The sequence below is a fragment of the Seriola dumerili genome, unplaced genomic scaffold (assembly GCF_002260705.1).
Source record: "Seriola dumerili isolate Sdu_G_001 unplaced genomic scaffold, Sdu_1.0 BDQW01000081.1, whole genome shotgun sequence".
Classification (NCBI taxonomy): Eukaryota; Metazoa; Chordata; class Actinopteri; order Carangiformes; family Carangidae; genus Seriola; species Seriola dumerili.
In genome coordinates this window covers 1,031,791-1,055,482 of record NW_019174336.1, presented here as the reverse complement: position 1 = coordinate 1,055,482, position 23,692 = coordinate 1,031,791, and the positions used below count along the sequence as shown (strand labels likewise).

Here is a 23,692-nt window from a genome sequence, read left to right as displayed (position 1 = left end):
TTGCTTCTATTTCTACTTCTTTAGTCCTACTGAAGTTAGCATGCTAACTAGCTAACTCTGGCTTGATTGGACCATCTCATTCCTTTCCAATACCAAGTCAGCATCCAGGCTGTCCTGGAAATAAGTAGCTGCTCAGAGGATGTATTATAACCCATTGTATTGTAACACAATGACTGAAAACTCTTGGCAAGACTGTCAGTAAACAGCTGTTATGCTAACATTGGCTAACATTTAGCAATAGCCAAAACTTACAAATAGGTCCTTTAACGAAAGCTATCTCAAGTACAACAGATAACACAAAGTTTGCTAACTGTAGGTAACACCAATAGCACAGCACAGACACATTCAGGGGGAGGGAATGTCGCTACCTGCTGTGTACCTGGTAACTGCACCTCAAATTGTTCATGTTTTCTACAGATCAGCTGCAGTATTTATTGAACAAAATTAAACAAACATGTAGGTAAGTCACAAATGTCATGTGGCAAATGTGCAAAACCTGTGTAAAATCACGTTGTCACTTTTTCAATCACTTTTTGTGGTGAAACAATTCATATTTGTAAAACACACACCACACACACACACACACCACACACCACACACACACACAACTTGGAGTCACCCCTTCACCCCCGGAGCAGCTTTCAAGTCACTGCCCTTAGTGTTCATGTACATATTGCATATCTCTGTCTTAACACTAAGATTGTTCCACAATATAAATTGACCAGTCTAATGTTATATGGATTTTAGTACACAGTGAATAAGAGAGCAGATAAGGAAATTCAGACCTCTGCTGCCCGGGAGCTGACCAGTTCCAGAAGGAGAGAACACATCACACCAAGCCTTACATTGGTTATCTATCAGCTTCCATATTGATTTATTTTTAAAGCACTTCATGGTGGTGCACCAGCATAAAACAACACTATGCTCCCATTTTTCATGAAATAAAAGTTGAAATAATAGCAGAGGAAGATTTTCTTCTACACAAACAGGGGTTTATTTCTCTCAATCTTCTTCACAGATGTGTTTCAATCTGTGTGCAGGATCATCCCTCCACCTGACAGGTGTGTCATATCAAAGATGCTGATTACACATCATGATTATTGCACAGGTGTGACTCAGGCTGGTCACAATAAAAGGCCATTTTTGAGCACTTTTATTTTGAACTGAGATTTCTCATGACTTCAGCTCCAGATGTGCATTTTTTGGGGGGAGGGTTGTGGATCAGAAAAATGAGTCAGCATCTGGTGTGACCACCATTTGCCTCATGTAGTCCAACAAATCTCCTTTGTACAGAGTTGATGACATGTCTGGTGACTCTGCAGAGTAGACCATGCAAGAACTGGGATGTTTTAAGCTTCCACGAATTGAGTACATCACACTGCAACATGAGGCGATGGCCACAACAATTGGGCCTCAGGATCTCGTTTGTATCTGTCTGCATTCAAATTACCATAATAAAACGCACCTGTGTTGTTGTCTGCAGCTGATGGCTGCCCATACCACACCCCTCCCACCACCACCATGGAGCACTCTCTCACACATTGACATTAGGAAACCGCTCACCCACATTGATGTTGTACATGTAACGGAGTTCATAAGTTGGTGATCTCACTTACAATTACAAGCCGTCTTGCTGTCATCATTGAAGGTGCACTGAATTTAACTTGTTCAATATTGTTATGTAGGCTACTGTTTTATTGTGATGTACTAGTTACCACGGAGATTTCTTTATTTTCATTTGTGTACTTGAACATGTTCCGTCACAGTTCTGATGTCTCTGGACTCGTGGTAGGTTCATTTAAGCTAAGCTCCTCCAAAATACTTTCCTTGTATGGGTAAAAGTGTGCTTTATTTGTTCATACATGTGGAGATAAGCTCCCGACAACACTAACTAATATTCTGTGATGATGTTGAGTGGTTGAAATATATGGGGAGCAAGTTACTGTGTTCCCTAACTTTGTTAGCTTTGTTAGTCGTTTGTCGTGGCTTATGCTGATGTATGGTATTTCTGGAGTGTTCAAAAAAAAATTGAAAAAAACAACAACGTATACCAAACCGAGTCTGTTACCGACAAGATACTGCCCTGAACGGCTTCCATGTCGCCTGTATAATAAATCCACCACTGCTCCAAGCCATTTGAACAGACTCCCAGAGGAGCTGAGAGCAGCTGAAGTATTGGAAGTTTTTAAACATGAACTCAAAATGTAGCTCTTAGCCTGGCTTTGGTGTATTGCATCTATGTTGTAAATTGTATTTTATTCTATTTGTATTTGTTATTTTATCATTAATATTCTTCAACAGCGAGGCCAGTCCTATAATCTGGAATGTGACTATGACTGACTGATGATATTTCCACCACAGTGGAGTGCTGAGCCTCAGTCTACCGAGCTGCTCTGGTTTCCCAGCTGTTCAGGAATTGCAGGGAAGAAGTGTTTTCCAATACACTACAAATGAACTACTTCATTCCATGTATCATTATTACTAAAGGAGGCAGGAATAACTAAACATAAGACACACTGAGTGGAGAGAGCAGGAGAGAGGGAGAGAAGTCATCGGTAACGGTACTAACCACTATGCCCAACTCTAAATATCATTCAGAGGGAGATAGACATAACGAATGAATATGAAGAATAAATCCTATCACTGTGACTCATGATTAATGCTAAAACCAGTCAGAGTTCAAATGACCAAAGCTGGTATGCTGGGATCGAACAGGAATTTAAAACATGTAAGTAGATTTACTCCATAAAAGGAGTTGAAATTTCAAGCTTTGGTTACTTTAAAACCTCCATCTGAGGCTGTGTGGACCATGGAGGCTGACCAATCACACATCTGGAACTGCACAAAGATAAGGCTCTATTAGGAAAATGTTAATGCGGTTGTCAAAAAATATTGTAGGATATGAAATTCCAAATACTTGTCCAGTGATGTACAGTGGCAAGAAAAAGTATTCGAACCCTTTGGAATGACCTGGTTTCCTGCACTGAATTGTCATAAAATGTGATCTGATCTTCATCTAAGTCACAAATGTAGACAAACACAGTGTCTCTAAGCTAATGTAACACGAACAATTATAACTTTTGTGTCTTTATTGAACACAGCCATAAAACATTCACAACTGCTGTTGGAAATAGTAAATGAACCCTTGAATTTAATAACTGGTTGAACCTTTGGCACCAAGAACCTGAAACCAGCTCTTCACTAGCTGCTGATCAGACCTGCCAAATGTTCAGGAGGAATTTTGGACCATCCTTCTTTATAGAACTGCTTCAGTTCAGACATATTGTTAGGATGTCTGTTTGCATGTTTCTCCTCAGCTCAGTCCACAGCATCTCTACTGGATTAAGGTCTGGGCTCTGACTGGACCACTCCAGAAGGTGGATTTTCTTTGTCTGAAGTCATTCTGAAGTCGATTTACTTTGAAGTTAGGGTCATTGTTCTGCTTCATCACCCAGCTTCTCCTGAGCTTCAGCAGTGTGGACAGTCACCCTGTATATTTCCTGGAACAGACCTTGATAAACTGTGTCCTCCCTCCTAACCTGACCTTTTGAAATAGGAAGTGTACTGCTTGTGGCTTCAGATAATGTTTCTTTATGTATTGGATTGTTCCACAGAGGGGACTGTTTGCTTGTTTATTCATGTCCTTAACAATTTGTCTTGAGTTGATATCTTGATTAACATATATTTTTGTTGAGGTACATCAAGAGCATCAATTGACTGATTGTTGCCACCTGTGTGGTCCTAACTTTAGGACTCCTAATTTTTCTGACTAAGAGTAATTCACAAAGCTACTTAGCGCTAAAAGTAGCCTCCTAAGTCTGGGAGAAGTTAGAAGCAGTGGAGAGGACTCCTAACTCACTACGACCAAATCACTAAGAATCTTAACGGGCTGCTGTCATTCCACGTCGCAGCGTTCTGGAAACGTTAAATGACGCTGAATCATAAGGGAATAATGAAAATTAATAAAAAAATTAATGCACCACCACAGGATGAGGAGGTATTTATAACAGGAAAGCAGAATCACACCATCAAACACACAGGTTGTATTGATGCTGCCTGTACAGTTGTAGACGTTGTTGTACAGTGTTCAGGATCTACACACGAGTCATGCATCTGAATGGAGAGTGACCTGATCAGTCTTTGAAAGGATCATATTCCAGCTGGATGTCACCTGGGGGGGGTCAGGGGAAATCTTCTCACACCTCAACCACAGCTGGGACCACAGCTGCATCAAACAGATACAGCTACAACAGGCTGTGCATAATAGGCTGCCAGTTAGCTTTAGTTAGGTCGTCTAGGACAGGTTAGTTTTTGTTGTTGTTTTTTTCCATTGAGAGATATGAATGTAAGCTTTTATTTGTAAAATTAACAACACTAACGTTATCATACAGATGCATTTGGAGAATGCATTACTTTTGTAAACAGCTCATAATCCGTTATTTTGTTGGGGGGAATGTGTTTAATATGTTTAATTATTACTGTGGGATGTTGTTGTGTGTGTTTCACCGGCACAGAAGGTCTGTCATCAACCAATCACTGTGTTCCTGCAAGGGAGCTCGTCAATGAAAATCGACGTCAGCCATAGCAACGGAGTGGCACTCTTAGCTAAAGAGTTTTCACTTTTCCTTAGTAAAAGTTGGTCTCAGCAGCTTTGTGAAGAGGACTGAGGGAGAAAACTTTTAGCCTGACTTAGGAGTACTCTTAGTGGTAAGATAAAATATTTGTGAATATGGGGCCAGAGCTCTGATATATGTTCTTTGTCATTCTTAAGCAATTTAGCTAAAACAAGAGACTTAACACCAACCTCCAAGAAGCAATAATGCAGTGGAAATGCTGGGGTCAAGTCAAGTTATATAGGCAGCATTTTATGTATATTTTATCCTTTGTTTTCATTCAAGTTAAATATATATATATATATATATACATACATACATACATACATACACACTGTACATAAATACATTCATATTTGTTCTATGTATTTTATTTATAGTTATTTTTTTATAGTTATTTTATTTAATTCCCAGTGAAGTTTACTTTTTCAGTGCACTGATGTCATTCTGGACAATAAAGTTGATTGTAAAACTGTAAAATATACATATCGTTTTCAAAAGTGTTCATATATATACTGTATATATATATATATATTTATACACACATACATGTATTGGTCAATATATCGTTATCTGAATTTTTTTACTCCCTTATATCGGTATCGGCATCAGCCCCAAAAATCCAACATCGGTCGGGCTCTATAGAAAACCATCGACACAGAAATGATCTGATGATCCTACATCCACAACTATGGTGATATTAGTAGATAAATTATGGGTTATTACAAGATCTAGAGTATGGCCTCTGTTGTGTGTAGGCTGGGTAACATGTTGAATAAAATTCATACAATTAAGCAAATTTAAAAATTCTGAAGCAAACGGGTCTGATTGATTGTCCATATACAGGTTAAAATCACCAGAGATAATAATCCTGTCATAATTGAAAGTAATTCTGAAAAATCTGAGATAAAAGATGCACATCGTTTGGGTGGTCTGTAAACTGTTAGCAACTACCAATTATGAGTGTCCCCTATGAGAGGATAGCTTTGGACATCATTGGGCCATTACCCAAGAGCAATTCAGGATGCAAATATGCTCTGGAAATATGTGATTATGCAACCAGGTACCCTGATGTTTATCCCCTTCGTTCTATCCAGGTGAGGCATGTGGTTCGGTTCTTGGTAGAGCTGTTTTCCCAAGTTGGTATTCCAAAAGAAATTTTGACTGACTAAAGCACCAACTTCATGTCTCACCTGATTAAAACACTGTATGCTCAGCTGGGAATTAAAAGTAGAAGAACTGCACCTTAGAGAAATCAAAGACTTTGAAGGGGAAATGGAAGAAATGGATGAAGCTGAGTTTACACCTGAGAGGGGAGGAGAGAACCTTCCAAGTTTTTCCTGAGCACCTGAATCCAGAGCAACGCATGCAGTTGGTCAAGGTAAAACATTCTTTTTCTGCATTATTTCAAGAGATACCCTGAACTAATCTCATAAACCACAAGACTGTCCTCAAAGAGAATAAACCTGTATGTTCGAGACCCTACAGGATTCCAGAGAGGCTGGTAGAACCACTGAAGCAAGAGGTGCAAGCCATGCTAAACAGTAATTGAACCATCTACCAGTGAGTGGTCTATCCCTATTGTCCTGTCTCGTCAGGAATGTTTCTGTTCAGAAATGAGAAAACTCAACAGCGTGTCATGTTTTGTTTCATACCCAATGCCTCATATTGATGAGTTGCTGGAGAGGTTAGGCAAGGCCAAGTACATCACCACATTAGACCTATGTAAAGGTTCTTGGCAAGTACCTCTGGACCCTACTTTGGATTTGGATTGCATGGAGCACCTGCCATTTTCCAAAGGTTAATGGACATTGTTCTCCAGGACTGTTCCAGTTTTGCAGTGGCCTATCTGGATGATGTGGTGATCTACAGTGAGGATTGGGAGGACAACCTGCAGCACCTCAAAACTTTCCTGGGAAAAATCCAAAACGCTGGCCTGACCATCAACAGAAGTGTTCTTGGGCTCAAGAGGGGGTAAGATACCTAGGTTACCTAATCGGGAGCAGGCAGATCAAGACACACGTTGAAAAGGTGAAAAAGTGAAGGCTGATGATAAAGGTATAGTTAGAACAACCTTCGACCAAGATGGTTCGACCATTTACCGGAAAAAATAGATCCTCAAAGAATCTGTGTAGGAAATGAATAACCATTTCCCCGCTCAGTCCTGTTATCTTAAACATCCTAAGCAGAACTGCAGCAAGACATGAGAATTTATTTTACCCACTAAATTCCTAAATCTAAAAGACATCAGATAATTGCTGATGAATCTGAAATAGTTGGCGAGGTATCCCAGAACTTTATATCAATTCATTAATATTATTATTTATTTTGTTGTTGCAATGTTGGAGCTGAGACCTAATTTAATGTGAATAATTCATTCCACTGTGAGAAACTGACAGAGATGTGTTTGTGAGTTCTTTTATTCGGAGCAGTTTGTTCGGTCAGTTGTGGAGAGCTGCTCCACCAGCAGGAGACAGCAGAGTCAAAGTGATTTTCAACTGAAGCCCTAAAACAGAAGCTTTGAGTTAACATCTGTTTACCCAGCAGTCTGCAGTTTTTTCTTTGTGATCAAGTGCCATGGCCTCATGTCAGCTTGACTTGGTACACCTAAAAGAATGGACAAAATAAAAGGAAAGATTACTGTCAGATATCATAAACTTTCATTGTCCACATAAAGAAAAAGCCCCACAAGATGTGCATGTAGGACTAAAGTGTCACATTAACCTCCACCTTTTAACATCTACCTGTAACACAGGACTGAACACATTTTATATTTCTGTTAAATGGCCGAACCATATATTATGAAGCATCTCTCTGGCTGGGTAAGTGTCCCTCATCATGACTTTTACTTTAGCTCCTTATTTATCAGGTAGACCCTCTATTGGACCATTTAACCTTTGACCTTTTGGAAAAAAGGTGCAGTGCATCTTTAAGATCAGTAGACTATATTAATAATTGGAAAAGCCTTTATCATATTGACAAAGTGATTTACAATAAAAACAGATAATGAAAGTAAATAAAATCCAAAACATTAAATATAACCAGATAAAATCATTTTAATAGTTACATCAACTCAAACAGCAAAGGCCCAGTCCCCCTAGTGACAGGTGAACATGTTGGGACTGTTAGTTTGGCCCTGCTGGAGGATCTCAGGCAGGGGTCAGGTTCACAGGGGTTAAACTACCACAGATACAGATACACAGACTGATCTGGAGTCATTCACCTGCAGGAAATGTTTGGACATGCAGGTTTTAATTTCAGCCAGGCAGGACAGAGTACAAGAATCATCTGTGGTATGAGGCTTTAACGGGACGTACACGGCGGTGTCACCTGCACAGAAATGGACATTGTTGTCATGACTACACATGATGTGCCCCAAGGGTAAATATATACATATATACAGTGAACATGACTTATTAACTTCTGCTGTTGGCTTGTTAGAGTGAGAAATCTATGAGCTTTTATTCAAGACTTCGCCAACATATGTAACCACAGAATTTAATGTTTATTACTCTTTATTAATTACTTATGATAAATGATTTGAGTAATAATGACTCCCAACCTGTCAGCCACTACACCCTTTGGTTATTATGCACTGTGTGACCCTCAGGTAAACAATCTGTGTAGCAGCTTTAATTCAGGAGGAATCTATCAGAGCAGACAGTCGGACATTTCTGCAGAACCCCTTTTCCCTGAAGACATTTGCTTCAGTCTCAGTGAGCCAGCATGAGCAGAACCAGGACCCTGTCACATTGTCACAACCCACTAGAACACTGAACAGAACCGAGCCGTCATATTATTATTAGTGACACCTGAGCTTTTTTTCCTGTGATAAGTTAGATGAGCATTTTTCCATCGTCCCTGTCACTGGGGACAATGCCCAGCTGAACTGAGGCCAACATCACAACGTCTGAAAGTGTTTACTCCAGTCAGAGAGACTTCAGTACATCTGAGGCCCACAGCCACCTGTGGAGAAACAGTTAGAACAGAAACGTGTCTGTACATGTGGAGGAATGAGACTGAGATGAGACCTATGATGACAGAAGCTGTTCCTCAAGAAAAATAATCTAAAAACTGAAAAAAACAAAGTCAAAAACGCTGTGAAGGATGCCGTTACAGTTACACCTTCGACATTTCCCATGAGCAGTGGCTTGGGTGCAGGCCTTCAGTGTTGGGGAACCGGTCTTTCTTTACGCAACCTTGACTTGTGGTGAGATTCCCCCCCGGCTTAGAGCTGGACATCTGCCGGAAGGAGGCCAGCCACAGTGGGGATGTGCAGCCTGGTGTCAGGCTCTGTGCAGCAGCACGAAGCCACAGGGCAGGCCTGCACGCAACCGCTGGCCAGGGGCTCAACAGTCTGTTAACAGGCTCTCTCTCACACACACACACACACACACACACACACACACACACACACACACACACACACACACACACACACACACACACACACACACACACACACACCTGTCCTCATGATAACCCTGACCCCACCATCAGCACTGCAGCTGCAGGCTGACAGGGACTTGACTCTACCCTGAACACTGAGTCCTGATCACAGACTGTAGGAAAACATGGCTGCAGTGATGTCACCCACAGGTAGACTGGAGATCAGGTTTTATGTGCATTGAACTAGTCAATAGAGCTTTATTTCAGTTTGAGGTTGAAATAAATGATAATACAAACTGACTGAAAACAGACACAAAATAATCAGTGTCATACAGAGATAATAGAGGTAACTGAATGTGCCAAGTTTGTTATCGTAAAGTAAAACTAACGAAATAATGAAACTAGATGTGAAAAAACATTTTCATTCACTAAAATAAAATATTCAAATTCAAATAAAATAACAATGTGAGCCCTTTACTCATCCATATTAAATCTGTTGGGGATAAAGTCTGTGTCGTATGGCAATGCCAGAGTGGCCACTGAAAAGAACCAGGACTTTTCCCGATGTGCCACCACACTATGTGAAGAACATAAAACATCAGAGAGAGACTGTGGAGCCCCCTCTGGTTCTATCTCCCTCACGTCATGTTTCTCCTCCCCAGAAACTATTTGATCCTGCAACTGTGGCTGAAAAGCTCAGAGATCTGAAATTAAAATCCAGAAAAATCCACATGCTTCAAACAGGAGCAGCAGAGTGAGTTTAGGAGCACAGCTCCCAGTACAGCTCCCAGTGAGTCAGGTATAATCACCAGTCCAGGCAGAAGACAACAGGAAGCTTGTTAGTGTTTATTTAGCAGGATAATGTTGTATAACTTTGTTTTCTGCTCTGATTTCATCAGAAATGTATTTAGTGCTGGACTGTCCAGTCTCAGCCTCTGTACTAACCTGTAGTTATAGAGCTATATGGTCATTTTTGAGCCTTGCTGTGTTGTTGTAGCTGGTGACTGTAATATGAAAAGGTGTTTCTCATACAGTTTCTCTTCATGAATTATGATAATAAAATCATCATTGAATCTGTAATTGTAAATTATAGTTAGACTGAAACATTAAGTTTTAAGTCTATAAACAGGGAGGGTCCCTGTGGAAAACATCACGTCTTGTTTCGGTACATAGAGTAAAGCTGGTCTTTATCTCAGCTGATGGCCCTCACATCACACATCATGAAGACCCTGGAGCGGCTGCTCCTCCACCTTCTGAGGCCACAGGTTGAACATGCACTAGACCCCCTACAGTTCACCTACAAAGAACATATCGGAGTGCATGATGCCGTCGTTCTGGCTCAGTTCCTGTTCACCCTGTATACGACCGACTTTAAATACAACTCTGAGTCCTGCTACATCCACAAATACTCGAATGCAACAGCTATTGTGGCGCGTATCAGGAACGGGCAGGAAGAGGAGTACAGGGATCTGAAGATGGCCTTCAGTGAATGGAGCGACAAGAACTGCCTCCTTCTGAACACCTCCAAGACCAAGGAGATGGTCATGGACTTTCAGAGGTCTAGGCCCACCCTTCAGCCAGTCAACATTCGAGGGAAAGACATTGAGGTGGTGCACACTTATAAATACCTAGGTGTGCACCTGGACAGTAAACTGGACTGGTCCCTGAACACTGATGCCATCTACCTGAGGGGGCAGAGCTGGTTCTTTTTCCTCAGGAAGCTCAGGTCCTTTGACGTCTGTGGTGGCCAGTGTACTTTACCATGGTAACAATCAATGACACCGGCGCTGACCAGTAGCAACCAACAACAAAAAACAAAAAAATGTGGCTCATAATTTGTGGTTTGCTAACGTTATGGAGAGAGCAAAGAGAAGGGAAAGTTTTTAGAGACTGCAGAGATTTTTTTTTTTTTTTTCTTTTTATTGTTTCACTCTCACTGAATGAAACATCCTTGTAACTAATGAATTCTTCCTAAAGACACTTTCTGCTGAGGTAAACAGAGCAGAGGCTGGATGCGGTTCCTGAGTTGCCTTTTTTTTAATTTTGAAAAAAGTCTTAATTCACCCAGAATTCATTTCACTACAGTCCAACTCAAGGTAGTCAAGAACTAAACTGCTTTGTGCAAAGGTTGAATTTAGAGTCAGTCTATCTGAAGTCTGACTGTTTATTATATCTAAGCCACAGTTAAAATCTATCTTTGTGAAAGCAGCCCCAGGCTTCATTTGTTTCCACCTACACCCCACCTCCTCAGTCAGGAAATCCAAAGATGGCAACGGTCAGAGCCACCACACTGAGCCTGAAAACCACTCCTCAGGAAACTTATGGGTGATGTCATGGAGTCTATGCTCATTTTTATTTACAGTCTATGCTAACATCCAAAAAAGGTGTAAAATGCATAAGTGAAGAACCTTTGGGGTTAACTGCTTAGTGGTCCTTAAAGCCAGTATATGTAGATGGTTTGATGTCATTTAGAGCATAAGCTGAGATTTGTAGAAAATGGGACAATTCTGTAGATAACTGAGTCAGACTATGTGTTGTTTTTGTTGGCTTAGTGTTTCTTTTTTTTGTTACAACCAAAAATAGAAATCATTGAATCCACCACATTTCACCCTTTTAAATCCAACACTCTGGCCTCTGAACATGGATCACATGAGGGAAAAACCAGCTGTTTAATGATTTCATGCAGACACCTCTGGTGTTATTCAGTGTCATGAACACAGTAGTACATTTCTACCAAAGTAAAAAAGCGACGGACTTTCTGAAGCATCAATCATCGGCAGAATTCACATAACTTTATGGACATTTCAGCAGCTCTTGGATTGGTTCATTAGTCAGGGAAGCAGTGTCCAATGCTTGGTTAATTCACTTGGTTTCTCCAAATGCTTTAGTGACAGTTGACATACCCAGCTTTACACATTAACATTTAAGTCACTGGCCGAAACAGCAGCCAGGATCAATCCTAATGTCCTGCAGTCCCCTGGATACTGTACGGGTTAATGCGTTGATGTGTACAGTTTCACCCATAAATATGTTGGAAGCAGTGGAACAGGAGCAGCGCTGAAGACAGAACTGTCTCTGTGCGGAGTGATGTCTCACTCCCCCTTGAAGTGAGGACGCCTCTTCTCCTTGAAAGCAGCCAATCCCTCCAATCGATCTTTAGTTGGAATCACCTTGAAGACAATACATGTGTGTCAGTGCTGAAGAAGATGCACCTCTATTTTTATTTTATCTTGAGTCAGTTTACTGCTTTCATTAACCTGCTTCCTGGGTAAGACCCTGCAGGGAGAGCTGTTTCACTTGTGTAAATAATTGTGAAGTGAATGTTTTAAACTCTCACCTGGGCGTAGCATGCCTCTTCAATGGCCAGACCTGTAGATAAATCCACCTGAAAGAGAAGCAAATGCTCATAATACAGCTGAAAACTATTGTCTCCTCATATGTAACTCAGACCTGATTTCTCATTGATAACATGGAGATTTACTGACTGCAACTGCTACACAGCATGAAGGATGTTCAGTCTAAAAGCAACTGGATAGAAATTCTCACAGAAATCAGACTTTCTCAGAGCAGCTCTCATCACCATCTCATGACATGACAGCTTTTATCTTAGTATCTGTGGGAGCAGGTGATGCAGCTCAAGCCTGGATTTACAGTCACCTCCATCTGCTTTGGTTCAATTTTCACAACAGAGCTTCAGTTTGCACAGATGTTGATGGAGAGTCAAAACCAGGTTCTCACCTTTAAACACAAAAGAGTGTACTTAAATACAAAGTACCAGCAATAATAAATTCTCATCATCAAATCCTCATTATGTTTCCAAGATGGTGGCGCGGTCAGACGCAGCTGTGGCGCTCTTCAGGCTTTGGCAGTTGTATTGTTTTCATCGGGTCATGTGTCATTTTATGTTCTCTGGTCAAAGTGTCGGACACTCATCTACGGTATTGCAGATCTACAGCTTCTTCCCAAAGGCTGCCACCTCTCTATCTACAACACCCAGAGGTGCCACGGGTGAAGAAGACGCTCTGAATGATGCAAAAGATGTTAAAGACGCCCTCAAATGTCCATATGTTTTTTTTTAATCTAATACAAGACATATGATGAGTGAAATAATCATCAACACCCTGACGGAGTGTTTCCACCTTGAACTGCAGTGAACCAATGACAGTCTCATAAACACAGATTCAGACAACCAGGGTTTCATACGTCACAAACCTAAGGAACCAATCCTGTCAACTTGTGGGGACGGGGGGCGGGGCTAAATAAACCTGAAACCTTTTCAGCACAGAGAGAGAGTTAGCATTAGCACAACCACTAACACTGTGTAAGCCAATGCCAGTTACAAGCTAACAAGCCACATAAACAAATAGAAGATGCTAACTATGCTAACTGTTCTGATCCGTCTGCTAGTCTCTGGTTCTGGTCTCAGACTCCTCCTCTGAGTCTGGATCTGACTGAGGCTCAAACATGTGGCTGAGTCTCTCTGATGTTTCCTCCTCTAACCATCTTGATGCTCTCTGCTCTCTCACCTGTACACCTGGAGCAAGCAGGTGGTGGGCGGGGCTCAAGGCCTGATTCACATTTCTCAATCAGGAAGTAAGAGGAGATGAGCTTCAGACCCAGTTTAATGTGTGAAAACATGTTAAACAACATATGAATCATAGCAGAAGATTTTAAGTTTAAAACATGTCTAGAGAGGAACTTGGAGTTTTGCCAACTGAAACACTTGTGAATATTGAGCCAAAGCAGTTGTACAATAGTGTAAAAGCTGCTCTATACTGACTCTAAGACTCACCTCGATCCCCTGATTGATTGCGAGTTTTGCCATCCTTATTGCAATGGGACCCTGTGGAGTCAAAAATGAGAGTGAGACTTTTTACAGGTTCAAAGGCTTAATGAATGACTGCGTATGATATAAACTGCTCTTGTAAATTGTTGAATCAGCACAATATTATGATGAAATTACTGCAGGCCTAAAGTCATGTTGATTTAGTCAAGACAGTCATAACTAAATCACCTTTATTTTCCTCCGTCAATGGAACGTTCTTGATATAAAGGTCTACTCGTCAGTGAGCAGTTACCTGAGGGTTGATCTCGCGGGCGAGCTGCAGAGCCTGCAGGTAGGCAGCGTCTCCGCTCTTATTCTGCTCCACAGAGTTACTGACAAGACCCAGGCGACACGCCTCTGTTCCATCCACCACCCTGGCAGCGAAGATGAGCTCCTTAGCAAGAGAAACGCCTATCACCCTGGGGAGACGCTGTGTGCCACCTGCACAGGAGAGATCAAACAGAGATGGAACATGGCCTCCACCACAGAGGCTGATGATAATACAGGTCATCGGCTACACTGACATTTAAAATGAGTAATTATAGAAAAAGGATCTTCATAGTACAACCACAAAGTATCTGAAGAAACTGCAAATGTCTTCGACTGAAAAATGTCAAAACAACTGAACTAAATTGGAAATGTGGCCACTCCTAAAGCGTTTCCAGTGGATATTCAAGCAGTGATGGAGCTGCAGGTTAGCCAGAATGCTACACAGCCAGATCCCTGTGGATATACAGGGTTACATAAGCCTCATCTCCATAAAAGTTAAGTGAAGATTGCAGTGGCAAGGAAAAATAGCAGGTAATCTCTGGTCTGCATTAGTTGGTGATAGAATGTGACGTGATCTTCGTTTAAGTCACATGTACAGACAAATATAATGTGCTTGGCCTAATAACACAAACTTCTATGTCTTTATTGAACACATCCATTAAACATAAATGCTGGTGGAGAAAGTAAGTGAACCCTTTAATAACCAGTCACACCTCAAATCAGCTGTCTGTACAGTCCCTGACAAAAGTCTTGTCGCTTGGGTACAAGTTGACCTTAAGTGCCCCTCAAATATATTTGTAATCAATTTTTTTTTTTTTTTACAAGAAATGGCTAATTTCAATCCCAACAGCTTTTGAAATAATGTTTTGGTGCCAAACGAAACGTGCCAAACGTTCACAGCTTGGTAAAGTCCACTGAGTCAGTTTTTGCAAAGACAAAAGTCTTGTCGCCTTGTCATATGATGCACCCAATCCTAGATTACAGCCTCACCTCTGATCAATAATCGATCAATCAATTAGTGGGTGTGTATAAAAAGAACCCCAGCACACCAGACCTTCACATCAACTGCAACTTGACCTCTGACAACATGCCTAAGATTCACCCTGAGACCAAAGCGTTGATTATCAAGAGGCTGAAGACCAGATCCACTGCTGAGGTGGCTGACACCTTCAATGTGTCTCAGCGTCAAGTACAAAGAATAAGAAAAAAATGTGAAGAGACTGGAGATGTTTTTGACAAGCCCAGGTCCGGCAGACCCCGCAAGACAACTGCTCGGGAGGACTGTTTGTTGGGTCGAAAATCCAAGGCCAGCCCCTTTTCCACTGCAGCAGAGCTCCACCAGGCCTGGTCACCTCAAGTCCCCGTGTCAACCAGGACAGTTTGTAGAATTCTGTCTCGAAATGGCCTCCACGGTCGAATCAGTGCCCAGAAACCAGCACTAAACAAAAGGCAATTAAAAAAACGTGTGGCATTTGCCAAGGCCCACAGCCTGCTAAAAGGATGGACGCTGGAAAAGTGGCAGAAGGTGGATTTCTCAGATGAATCTTCGGTTGAATTACATCACAGCCGCCGCAAATATTGAAGGAGACCTACTGGAGCCCGCATGGATCCGAGATTCACCCAGAAAACAGTTAAGTTTGGTGGCGGAAAAATCATGGTCTGGGGTTACATCCAGTATGGGGGTGTGCGAGAGATTTGCAGGGTGGAAGGCAATATCAATAGCCTAAAATATCAAGAAGTATTAGCTACCTCTTACATTCCCAACCATAAAAGGGGTCAAATTTTGCAGCAGGATCGTGCTCCATCGCATACTTCTATCTCTACATCAAAGTTCCTCAAGGCGAAGAAGATCAAGGTGCTCCAGGACTGGCCAGCCCAGTCACCAGACATGAACATCATTGAGCATGTCTGGGGTAGAATGAAAGAGGAAGCATGGAAGACGAAACCAAAGAATCTTGATGAACTCTGGGAGGCATGTAAGACTGCTTTCTTTGCTATTCCTGATGACTTCATCAATAAATTGTATGAATCATTGTCGAACCGCATGGATGCAGTCCTTCAAGCTCATGGAAGTCATACAAGATATTAAATATGGATCTCACAGCACCACTACTTAATTCACTGATGTTATGCAACATATTTTTGTATTTGAAGTAAATTATTTGTTCAATTTTCACATTACTCTCTGTAGGCGACAAAACTTGCCAAAATCTGACCTTTCTGTGTTCATTAATTGATCAATCTTTCTTCAGTGAAGCAAATTTATTTTAGTATATTAAACATAATTTGGGAGGGTTTTAGCTTTCATATGAGCCATCTCTAAAACCAATGGATTAATTAAAAGTCAGGTTATAAGCTGTTGTTTCTACAAAATGGATAAGTGACAAGACTTTTGTCAGGGACTGTAGCTGCTGTTGTTGAGCCAAGGTGTTCACACACTGTTTCCAACCTAGACTGTGAATATCTGAACGATGCATTCAATATGAACAAGAATACAATAATTTGTGTTATCAAAGTTATAATAAGAAACTTTTCCACATTACAGTTACTACACTTATGTTATATATTACTGAGTTGTGTTATCATATTATGCCAAATGTTTCCATGAATTGTCAAACCAGAGAAATCTGTGATTTTAATCAAGTTAACAAACACCTGTCAATGGTGTCATACCCCTTTTGTGTATGCATCAGTGTTATGGTTTTTCACTATTCAGTGTTTTTGCTGGATTTAATCATCTGTTCTGTTTGTTTTAGAGAGGAGGAGACTTCCTGGTAAAAAACCCCCTCAACGCCTGAATCATAAGTTGTCAGAGAAACATGCTGAGCAAACATTAGTGGCAGCTCGATTCACTCTGACGTGTCTTGTATCTGCCAAATAGTGCTGGAGAAACTGCTTCAGTCAGTGCTTTCAATGGTTTTGATCACAGTGACAGAAATGGTGCAATGGATCACACGCTACTTCACAACTTCAAAAGTCACTGTAGCCTCCAATCTGCCCTGAAGACGTAGCTGCTCAGAGGATGTATTATAACCTCTTGTATTATAAAGACAATGATGACTGAAGCTCTTCACTGCCAGCTGCTCCTGACAAGAAACCACTTTTGGCAGCAGAGAAAACTTACAAACAGCCCTTTAAATGAAGTGCAGATATGTACATAAATTTAAAACAGGTACTATGAAATAAAAAAAATCCAGCCTTACCTGCTCCAGGAATAATTGCAAGCTTTGTCTCCACTAGTCCCATTTTCGCAGTATTTGCTACAAAGATCAAAGAGAAGCTTTACTATTTTCACATAAATACTTTTGCTGCCACTACTAGTATAAGTTCATTCTGTACAAAGAAGAAAATCATTTAGAATTAGAGTCATTTTAACTGGACCAGTCAAACATCAATAACACCATTTCCTGTCTTTATACTTGTCATATGTAAAACATCAGGACAGGAAGTGGTGTCACTCAAAGAACAATGTCTTACTTACACGCTTTATGTTGGTTTTTCCTTTAATTTGTCACCTGTCTGTAGCTGGTACACACACAATCAACTCAACTATCAACCAAACTTTTGTGCTCCTTATTAACACGAACAGTTCTGCTCATAGACCAGAGACAGACTTATCAGTAACCTCAGAATAAAGTCCACTGAGTCTTACAGGCAACTCTGATGTCACAGGCCAGGGCCATTTCCAAGCCTCCTCCTAATGCAGCCCCATCAATTGCAGCAATTGTTGGTACCGGCAGGTTACCTGTAAAATAAAAGATCAACTAATCAAGACCAATTAAGAGATATAAAGTGGCAAGAAAAAGTACCTTTGAACCCTCTGAATGACCTGGTTTTCTGCACTGACCTGTCATAAAATCTGATCTGATCTTCATCCAGGTCATTAATACAGACAAACACAGTGTCTTTACTGAACTCAGCCATTAAACATTCTCAGTGCTGATGGAAACAGTGAGTGAACCTTGGATTTAACAACTGGTTGAGCCTCATTTGGCCCCAATACCCTGAAACCCTGTCTGGTAAATAGCAAAATCACTAATACAGATGCTGTCCTATCAGGACCGAGAGCTTTAACCTATAAATGAGAATTATTACATTTTGACAGTGCTTCTGTTTTAACCAGCACAGCTCTTCTAACCTTTACAGCACTGGTAATATGATGCTACTATTTTTTTTATGTATGAAAAGACTCTACATTAACACTGTGAGTGGACTACTTGATTAATATTAGTGAATTATTTAAATAGCATTTGTATAGGAGTGATTATATCCCAAGCGTTCTATCCATATAAACTGTTAATCAGTGTAACTGTGAGCATTATAAGACGTTTCCACTGTGAATCAAAGAGGTGTTCATCTGTTCATGTTTCACAAGGGGTATAACCTGAGCCAAACAACAGCAGCAATCATATCACATCCATACGAGTACTGACCAATACCGACCGTATTTTCATCGTCATCGCGATATGAACACGTGCAATAAACAAAAGCAAAAACAAATAAGCAAAAGACTGAGAGAAACGCGATAACCTAGAAAAATAATTGTATTTACACACGCCATGCACGAAGAGGTTTTAAAGGCACAGCACCTATGTTAAACATTGTGGGAAAAAATGCCACGTTTGTTGTCGGGCTTTTCACACAGACGACAGCACAGAGGCGGCGGTGGAGACCTGTGCGGAATGACCTTTTTACCGGAGCTGATAACAGTTACGGTCGTAGCAAACAAGTAATTAGTGTCCTTCATCACGCCACCTGTTCAACAAGATTTAAACAAAGAAAAGCTACATTGTCAATTTCTACCATCCACCGCGGTTTGTTAAACACGAGCGCAGCGCGCTAACGTTGAGCTAATAGTGAAATGTTATCAACAAGCTAAAAGGAAAACTGTGTGTGTAGACTGCACCTTCATTTGCCACAATCATTTGTCAAATTATAACTACAGCCTGAGACAGTAGCCCCCCCCCCCCAGCAGCACTACCTGCAGCAGAGAGAGAAGGACGGAGGACATGACTGATAGTGACCTTTGACTGTGTTCTTCATTCAGCTTAGCTCAACAAAACTGTATATGCACACTTCAGCATTTTTTTTTATTTATCGCAAATTTTCCTCATATCGTGCAGGCCTAATCCATACAGTGTTAGTAGTATATAGCTGTTTAAATTTTTTTTAACACATTGGTATCGGATCAGTAGGCTACTCTATATCGGCTGATACACAAATTCAGGTATCATTAAAGAAAAAGAGGGATCAGACTATCTCTAGATCATGAACGTAACTGGATTCCATCAGTCTTTACCCAGCTCTGTGATGAGTGCTCGTGCTTTGGACACAAACGGTCCCACTTCACTCTGGTGCATCTTAGCCCTCTCCTTCAGGTCTGCACCTGCACACACAGGAAGAGAGTGTCCACATTAAGCCAGAGGCCTGTGGGAGCACAGGGCTGCAGGGTGGTATCTGCTAAAAGTTCACCATCAAGATTTCATCAAGAATACACAATTCTATCTACTAGATTCAAACCTGATCAGCATTACAGAGTAACAATCCCAATATGAAATGAAATCCACTGCAATAATCACAGAGTACCTGCACAGAAGATCCCAGGAACCAAACTGCATAAAATGACACTGCGCACTTTGTTATTCTTCTTGATATCCTCCACAGCCTCAAACATCTGAAAGACAAAAACATTTTTTTCCCCAGAAACACTCATTTTATATTACCTAAGAAAAAAAAAAAAAACTGGAACATAGTTCAAGACAAACTCAGACATCATTTATTCTAAGAGACAGCAGAAAAACCATGAAGAAGAAAACAAATGTACTACATACAAGTGTAAAAGAAACAGTCTTAATCTAATCTAATCTAATCTAATCTAATCTAATCTAATCTAATCTAATCTAATCTAAAAGAAACAGTGACCTCTGTGTATACGAACCTACATGCAGCTACATGAAACAGAATTCCAGCCTTCCTTTTGTTACCAATCACTGACTTTTTCATCTTCTTTATCTATCTTTAAGACTAAAAAAGGTAAAACAAAAAGCCATACATACCATTTTGACCAGATTTTTGCTGATGGCATTTTTGGCTTTTGGTCGATTTATTCCAACAACAACAATACCTGAAAGACAGTGTTCAAACGTTCTGATTAACAACTGCATGCAGGTAACACGTTCATGAAAGGCAGCATTCCAGACATCACATCACATCACATGATGTCAAACAAAAAGTTCACATTACAACAACGGAAATGCAAGTCCCAGTCCCACCCAGGGGGTGCTTTTCAGAACATCTGGGAAGATTAATAAAAACTGATGTTAAAATCATGTAAACCTCAGCTTTAATACACTCGTTAATACACTGCTAAAGACTTGGTACTCCTTGACTCCTCTCTCACGCTCTGATCTATCCTCCACCGGCACATTCCACTTGTGGCTGAGAACTGTCAGTCCTGACACATTAACCATATCTCGTCAGTAACATGAATTAACTTTTTTCCCCATATTAGAAGAACTAATGATGTCTGCACTCTGCACTGTTTCACCTGTCCTCGAGATTCTCCTCCTCGCGAGATCTCTTTTTAAAATAATCTGTGATTTGAGACATTTCTGAAAAAAAAAAACATACACCATGGGATGTAACATTAATTTAGGGGAACTTTTCAAGAAGCTGGGTGTGCTTGGATGTAAAAGTGATAATATCCATCTGTTGGGTTGCCACCTTTAATGTGAAAAAAAGTGGCAACTGGTTTGGCTTTACTTGACATTACATTATTCACAGCACTTTGAGGACATAGCATGAATGAAAATACGGGACAAATTGCGTCCCGTATTGATTCAAATTCACGGAGTAACGAGAAAACAAGTACTAAAATTATGTTGGGAGGCGGAGGCATCCCGTATTGATTCAATACAGGACGCAGCATTTTATTTTCAAATACGGGACGGTCCCGTATTATACGGGACGGGTGGCAACCCTGTTCACCTGTTCACCACACTCAAAATCAGGTCGCTGCCTCCTTCCGCAGGCAGAAAATCCAGCGCGTACCGAGAAAACAAGTAGGCCTACAGGAATTTTGTCGGGAGGCCGAGGCGGCCGCCTCCCAATTCTCTATGCAGGAAAAACCCTGTCATATAAAGGGCAGAAGATGGTGTTTCGACACTGTAAACTTTAAAGGGATGTTCCAAAAAATAATAATTATAGGCCTATTTATTATATGTTATAATAATAATAGTAATACCAAACAGAAGAAAAACGAACCCCGGGAAATTAAAAAAAAAAAAAAAAAAAAAAACTTAAGCCATAACATAAAAAAAATTAAATCTGCAGCCTCGCAACAAGCTGCCACCTGCTCGGTCTCTCTCTGTTGACTCCTGACTGGCATCTTATCTTCTCCTTCTCACCTAACTGGAGCCTACCACCAGCTCAGGTTACTGTTACTGCTGACAATTCCCGGTCTATAATAGGCACCAGATATTATTCATGAGTGCACAAGTTTCACCCGTTATCTACTGCAGAACAGTTCTACCTATCTATCTATCTTCCCACATAAATGTTATAGCAGAGAAACATTTCATGGAAGTATGTGTGGTCAGGAGAGTCATGAACAGACAGGATACTCAGCAGAGATAATGAAGTGAATGTGCATTTTTACGGAGCATCATCATCCCTCTCACTGGTCAGGAGGGGGCAGCAGGCGAGGAGGGGGAGGATGGATAAACAGTTCTTGTTACATCTTTGGGGCCCATTAGCTGCATGGACCAGGACCAGGTCTCTGAGAACCAGTGTCTCAGAGGAGACCATGGTTGTGAAGTGAAGAGTCAGAGACTGTATCAGGCTGTGGACTGGTCCTCAGCTGACACATCCTCATGAGGTTTGTGTCACCAAGTAGTGCTGGCAGTGGTCTGGGTCTTGGGGGTTCTTATCATGTACGTAACGTCAACAGAATCCCCCTACTTTAATTGTGGGCGGGGCTCTACTTTTGTTTGCATTTGATGTGGATAGCGGACTATGCCTTTATAAGGTTTCAGTTAGTTCCGGTTTGCTGCGATGCCAACTTTTTTAAACAACAACCGTTTTTTCCGCTACCAAACTTACGCGTGAACTGCTCCCGACTCTGACCGGAACTTACCGTCGTCCTCTCCGTCCAGGTATCTGACGCGCAGGTCGTCCTTCGAGTCGGAGCTGTAGTGTCGTATTCCTACTCCCTGGCCGCTCAGCCGTGACGCGGGAAACACTGTTCGGGAGAACAGGTAGTGTCGCGTGCAGGAGGAGGTCGCTGCCAACCTGCACGCGCTGTCCCGATCTGCCACCTGCACGCGGAAGGCTTGCAATAGGGATCTGCGTCCCACCAGGACCGCCATGCTCACGAGCTGCAGTGCTGTTTGACTTTCAACTCTGAACCCGGTCACATGGTGTGATCACATGATCTCCTGCAGTCAGAACCATAGGTCTGAACGTAACTAATAATAAAATCTTAGATTGTCAGCGCCCCATTCATATATGTTTTGTAACGTATTTGTTGCGAAATATATAATAACAATAATATAGATTAACAATAATATATAATAACAATAATATATTGTTGCAAAAAATATTTGAATAGCTTGAAAATCGTTGATGTTGCCACAGGTAATGTCTAAATGTATCTGTAACCTTAATTATTGTACACATTTGAATTATTTTAATTGTAAACTTACCATATTAATTTGTGTTGTATATTAAGTGGTGCAATATCGTTTGAGTTTATTATATTATTAATTAATATTACTCAATTGAGTTCATTACATAATTTTATTATCAGTTGCAGTACTTTATTATTTTATATATATAATTTGTAAGTGTAACATTTAAGTGTGGAGCACGGTTCCTACCTGCCTTTGTTTGCAGGGGGACAGGTGTGAATGTGACAGTCTATGAAGAGACTGGAGAATCTTTCCCCCTCCTGTCTGTTATGAAATCACATAACTTGAAATCTACATATCTCGTGCACACACTCGGTGGAGACTGGGGCGATTGCAACATTTTTTTCATTTCTCTCAGTTACTCAGAGACTATTTGTTCTAAACCAGCTAAAGTTTTATGAATAAAACTTACATCTTTAGCTAATGACCCATACCATTTAAAGATGATTACATATGACGGATCATTCACTATATTTATTTGGATGGAAGAATTCAAATGTTGTAACTGACCCCCAACCCTGGGGATGGTTGCAACACAGATCAGGATACCAGGCCCTACATGAAAACTTATAGATGATTTTATTTAAGGTCTACTCACCCATATCACAAGACAGTCATTTCCCATTTATGTTCTGAGCAATTTGACTTACTTAATACATAAGGTCAGAGGATTTTTTTTTTAAATTCTCAAATATTAACATTAGTATCAACTTCAAAAGTCCAGCTACCACTGGCCTCTTTTAGATTTTGGTGTAGCAAAGTTTCCTTTGAGGATACTGAAACATAATTGTTTTTTTTATCATTACAAAATTTCTATTTCAAAATTAGTAATTGCAAAAATCACAATTACTATTCGTTTTTGTGTTTTATATTAAGTGTGCTTACATCGGGATACTATGAAAAATACA

The 23,692-nt window shown here is 40.7% G+C and overlaps 1 protein-coding gene across 1 annotated transcript; it reads right to left on the bottom strand.

The window, feature by feature from the left end:
- Positions 1 to 11,652: 11,652 nt before the first annotated feature.
- On the bottom strand, positions 11,653 to 22,500 carry auh (AU RNA binding methylglutaconyl-CoA hydratase). Its single transcript, XM_022744639.1, has 10 exons — positions 22,232 to 22,500; positions 20,154 to 20,221; positions 19,684 to 19,771; positions 19,397 to 19,483; positions 17,750 to 17,842; positions 17,301 to 17,357; positions 14,081 to 14,268; positions 13,795 to 13,845; positions 12,340 to 12,387; positions 11,653 to 12,172 (listed from the first exon to the last, which is right to left on the bottom strand). Exons 1-10 carry the CDS (start codon positions 22,461 to 22,463, stop codon positions 12,095 to 12,097), a joined length of 990 nt encoding a protein of 329 aa, XP_022600360.1. The 5' UTR covers positions 22,464 to 22,500; the 3' UTR covers positions 11,653 to 12,094.
- Between the last annotated feature and the right edge of the window lie 1,192 nt (positions 22,501 to 23,692).

Coding starts and splice junctions, on each gene's coding strand:
- auh (XM_022744639.1), bottom strand. CDS start 22,463: ATGGCGGTCCTGGTGGGACGCAGATCCCTATTGCAAGCCTTCCGCGTG. Junction 14,269..17,300: donor TGCAATTATTCCTGGAGCAG/GTAAGGCTGGAT, acceptor TCTCCTGTGCAG/GTGGCACACAGCGTCTCCCC. Junction 12,173..12,339: donor AAGAGGCATGCTACGCCCAG/GTGAGAGTTTAA, acceptor ATTGTCTTCAAG/GTGATTCCAACTAAAGATCG.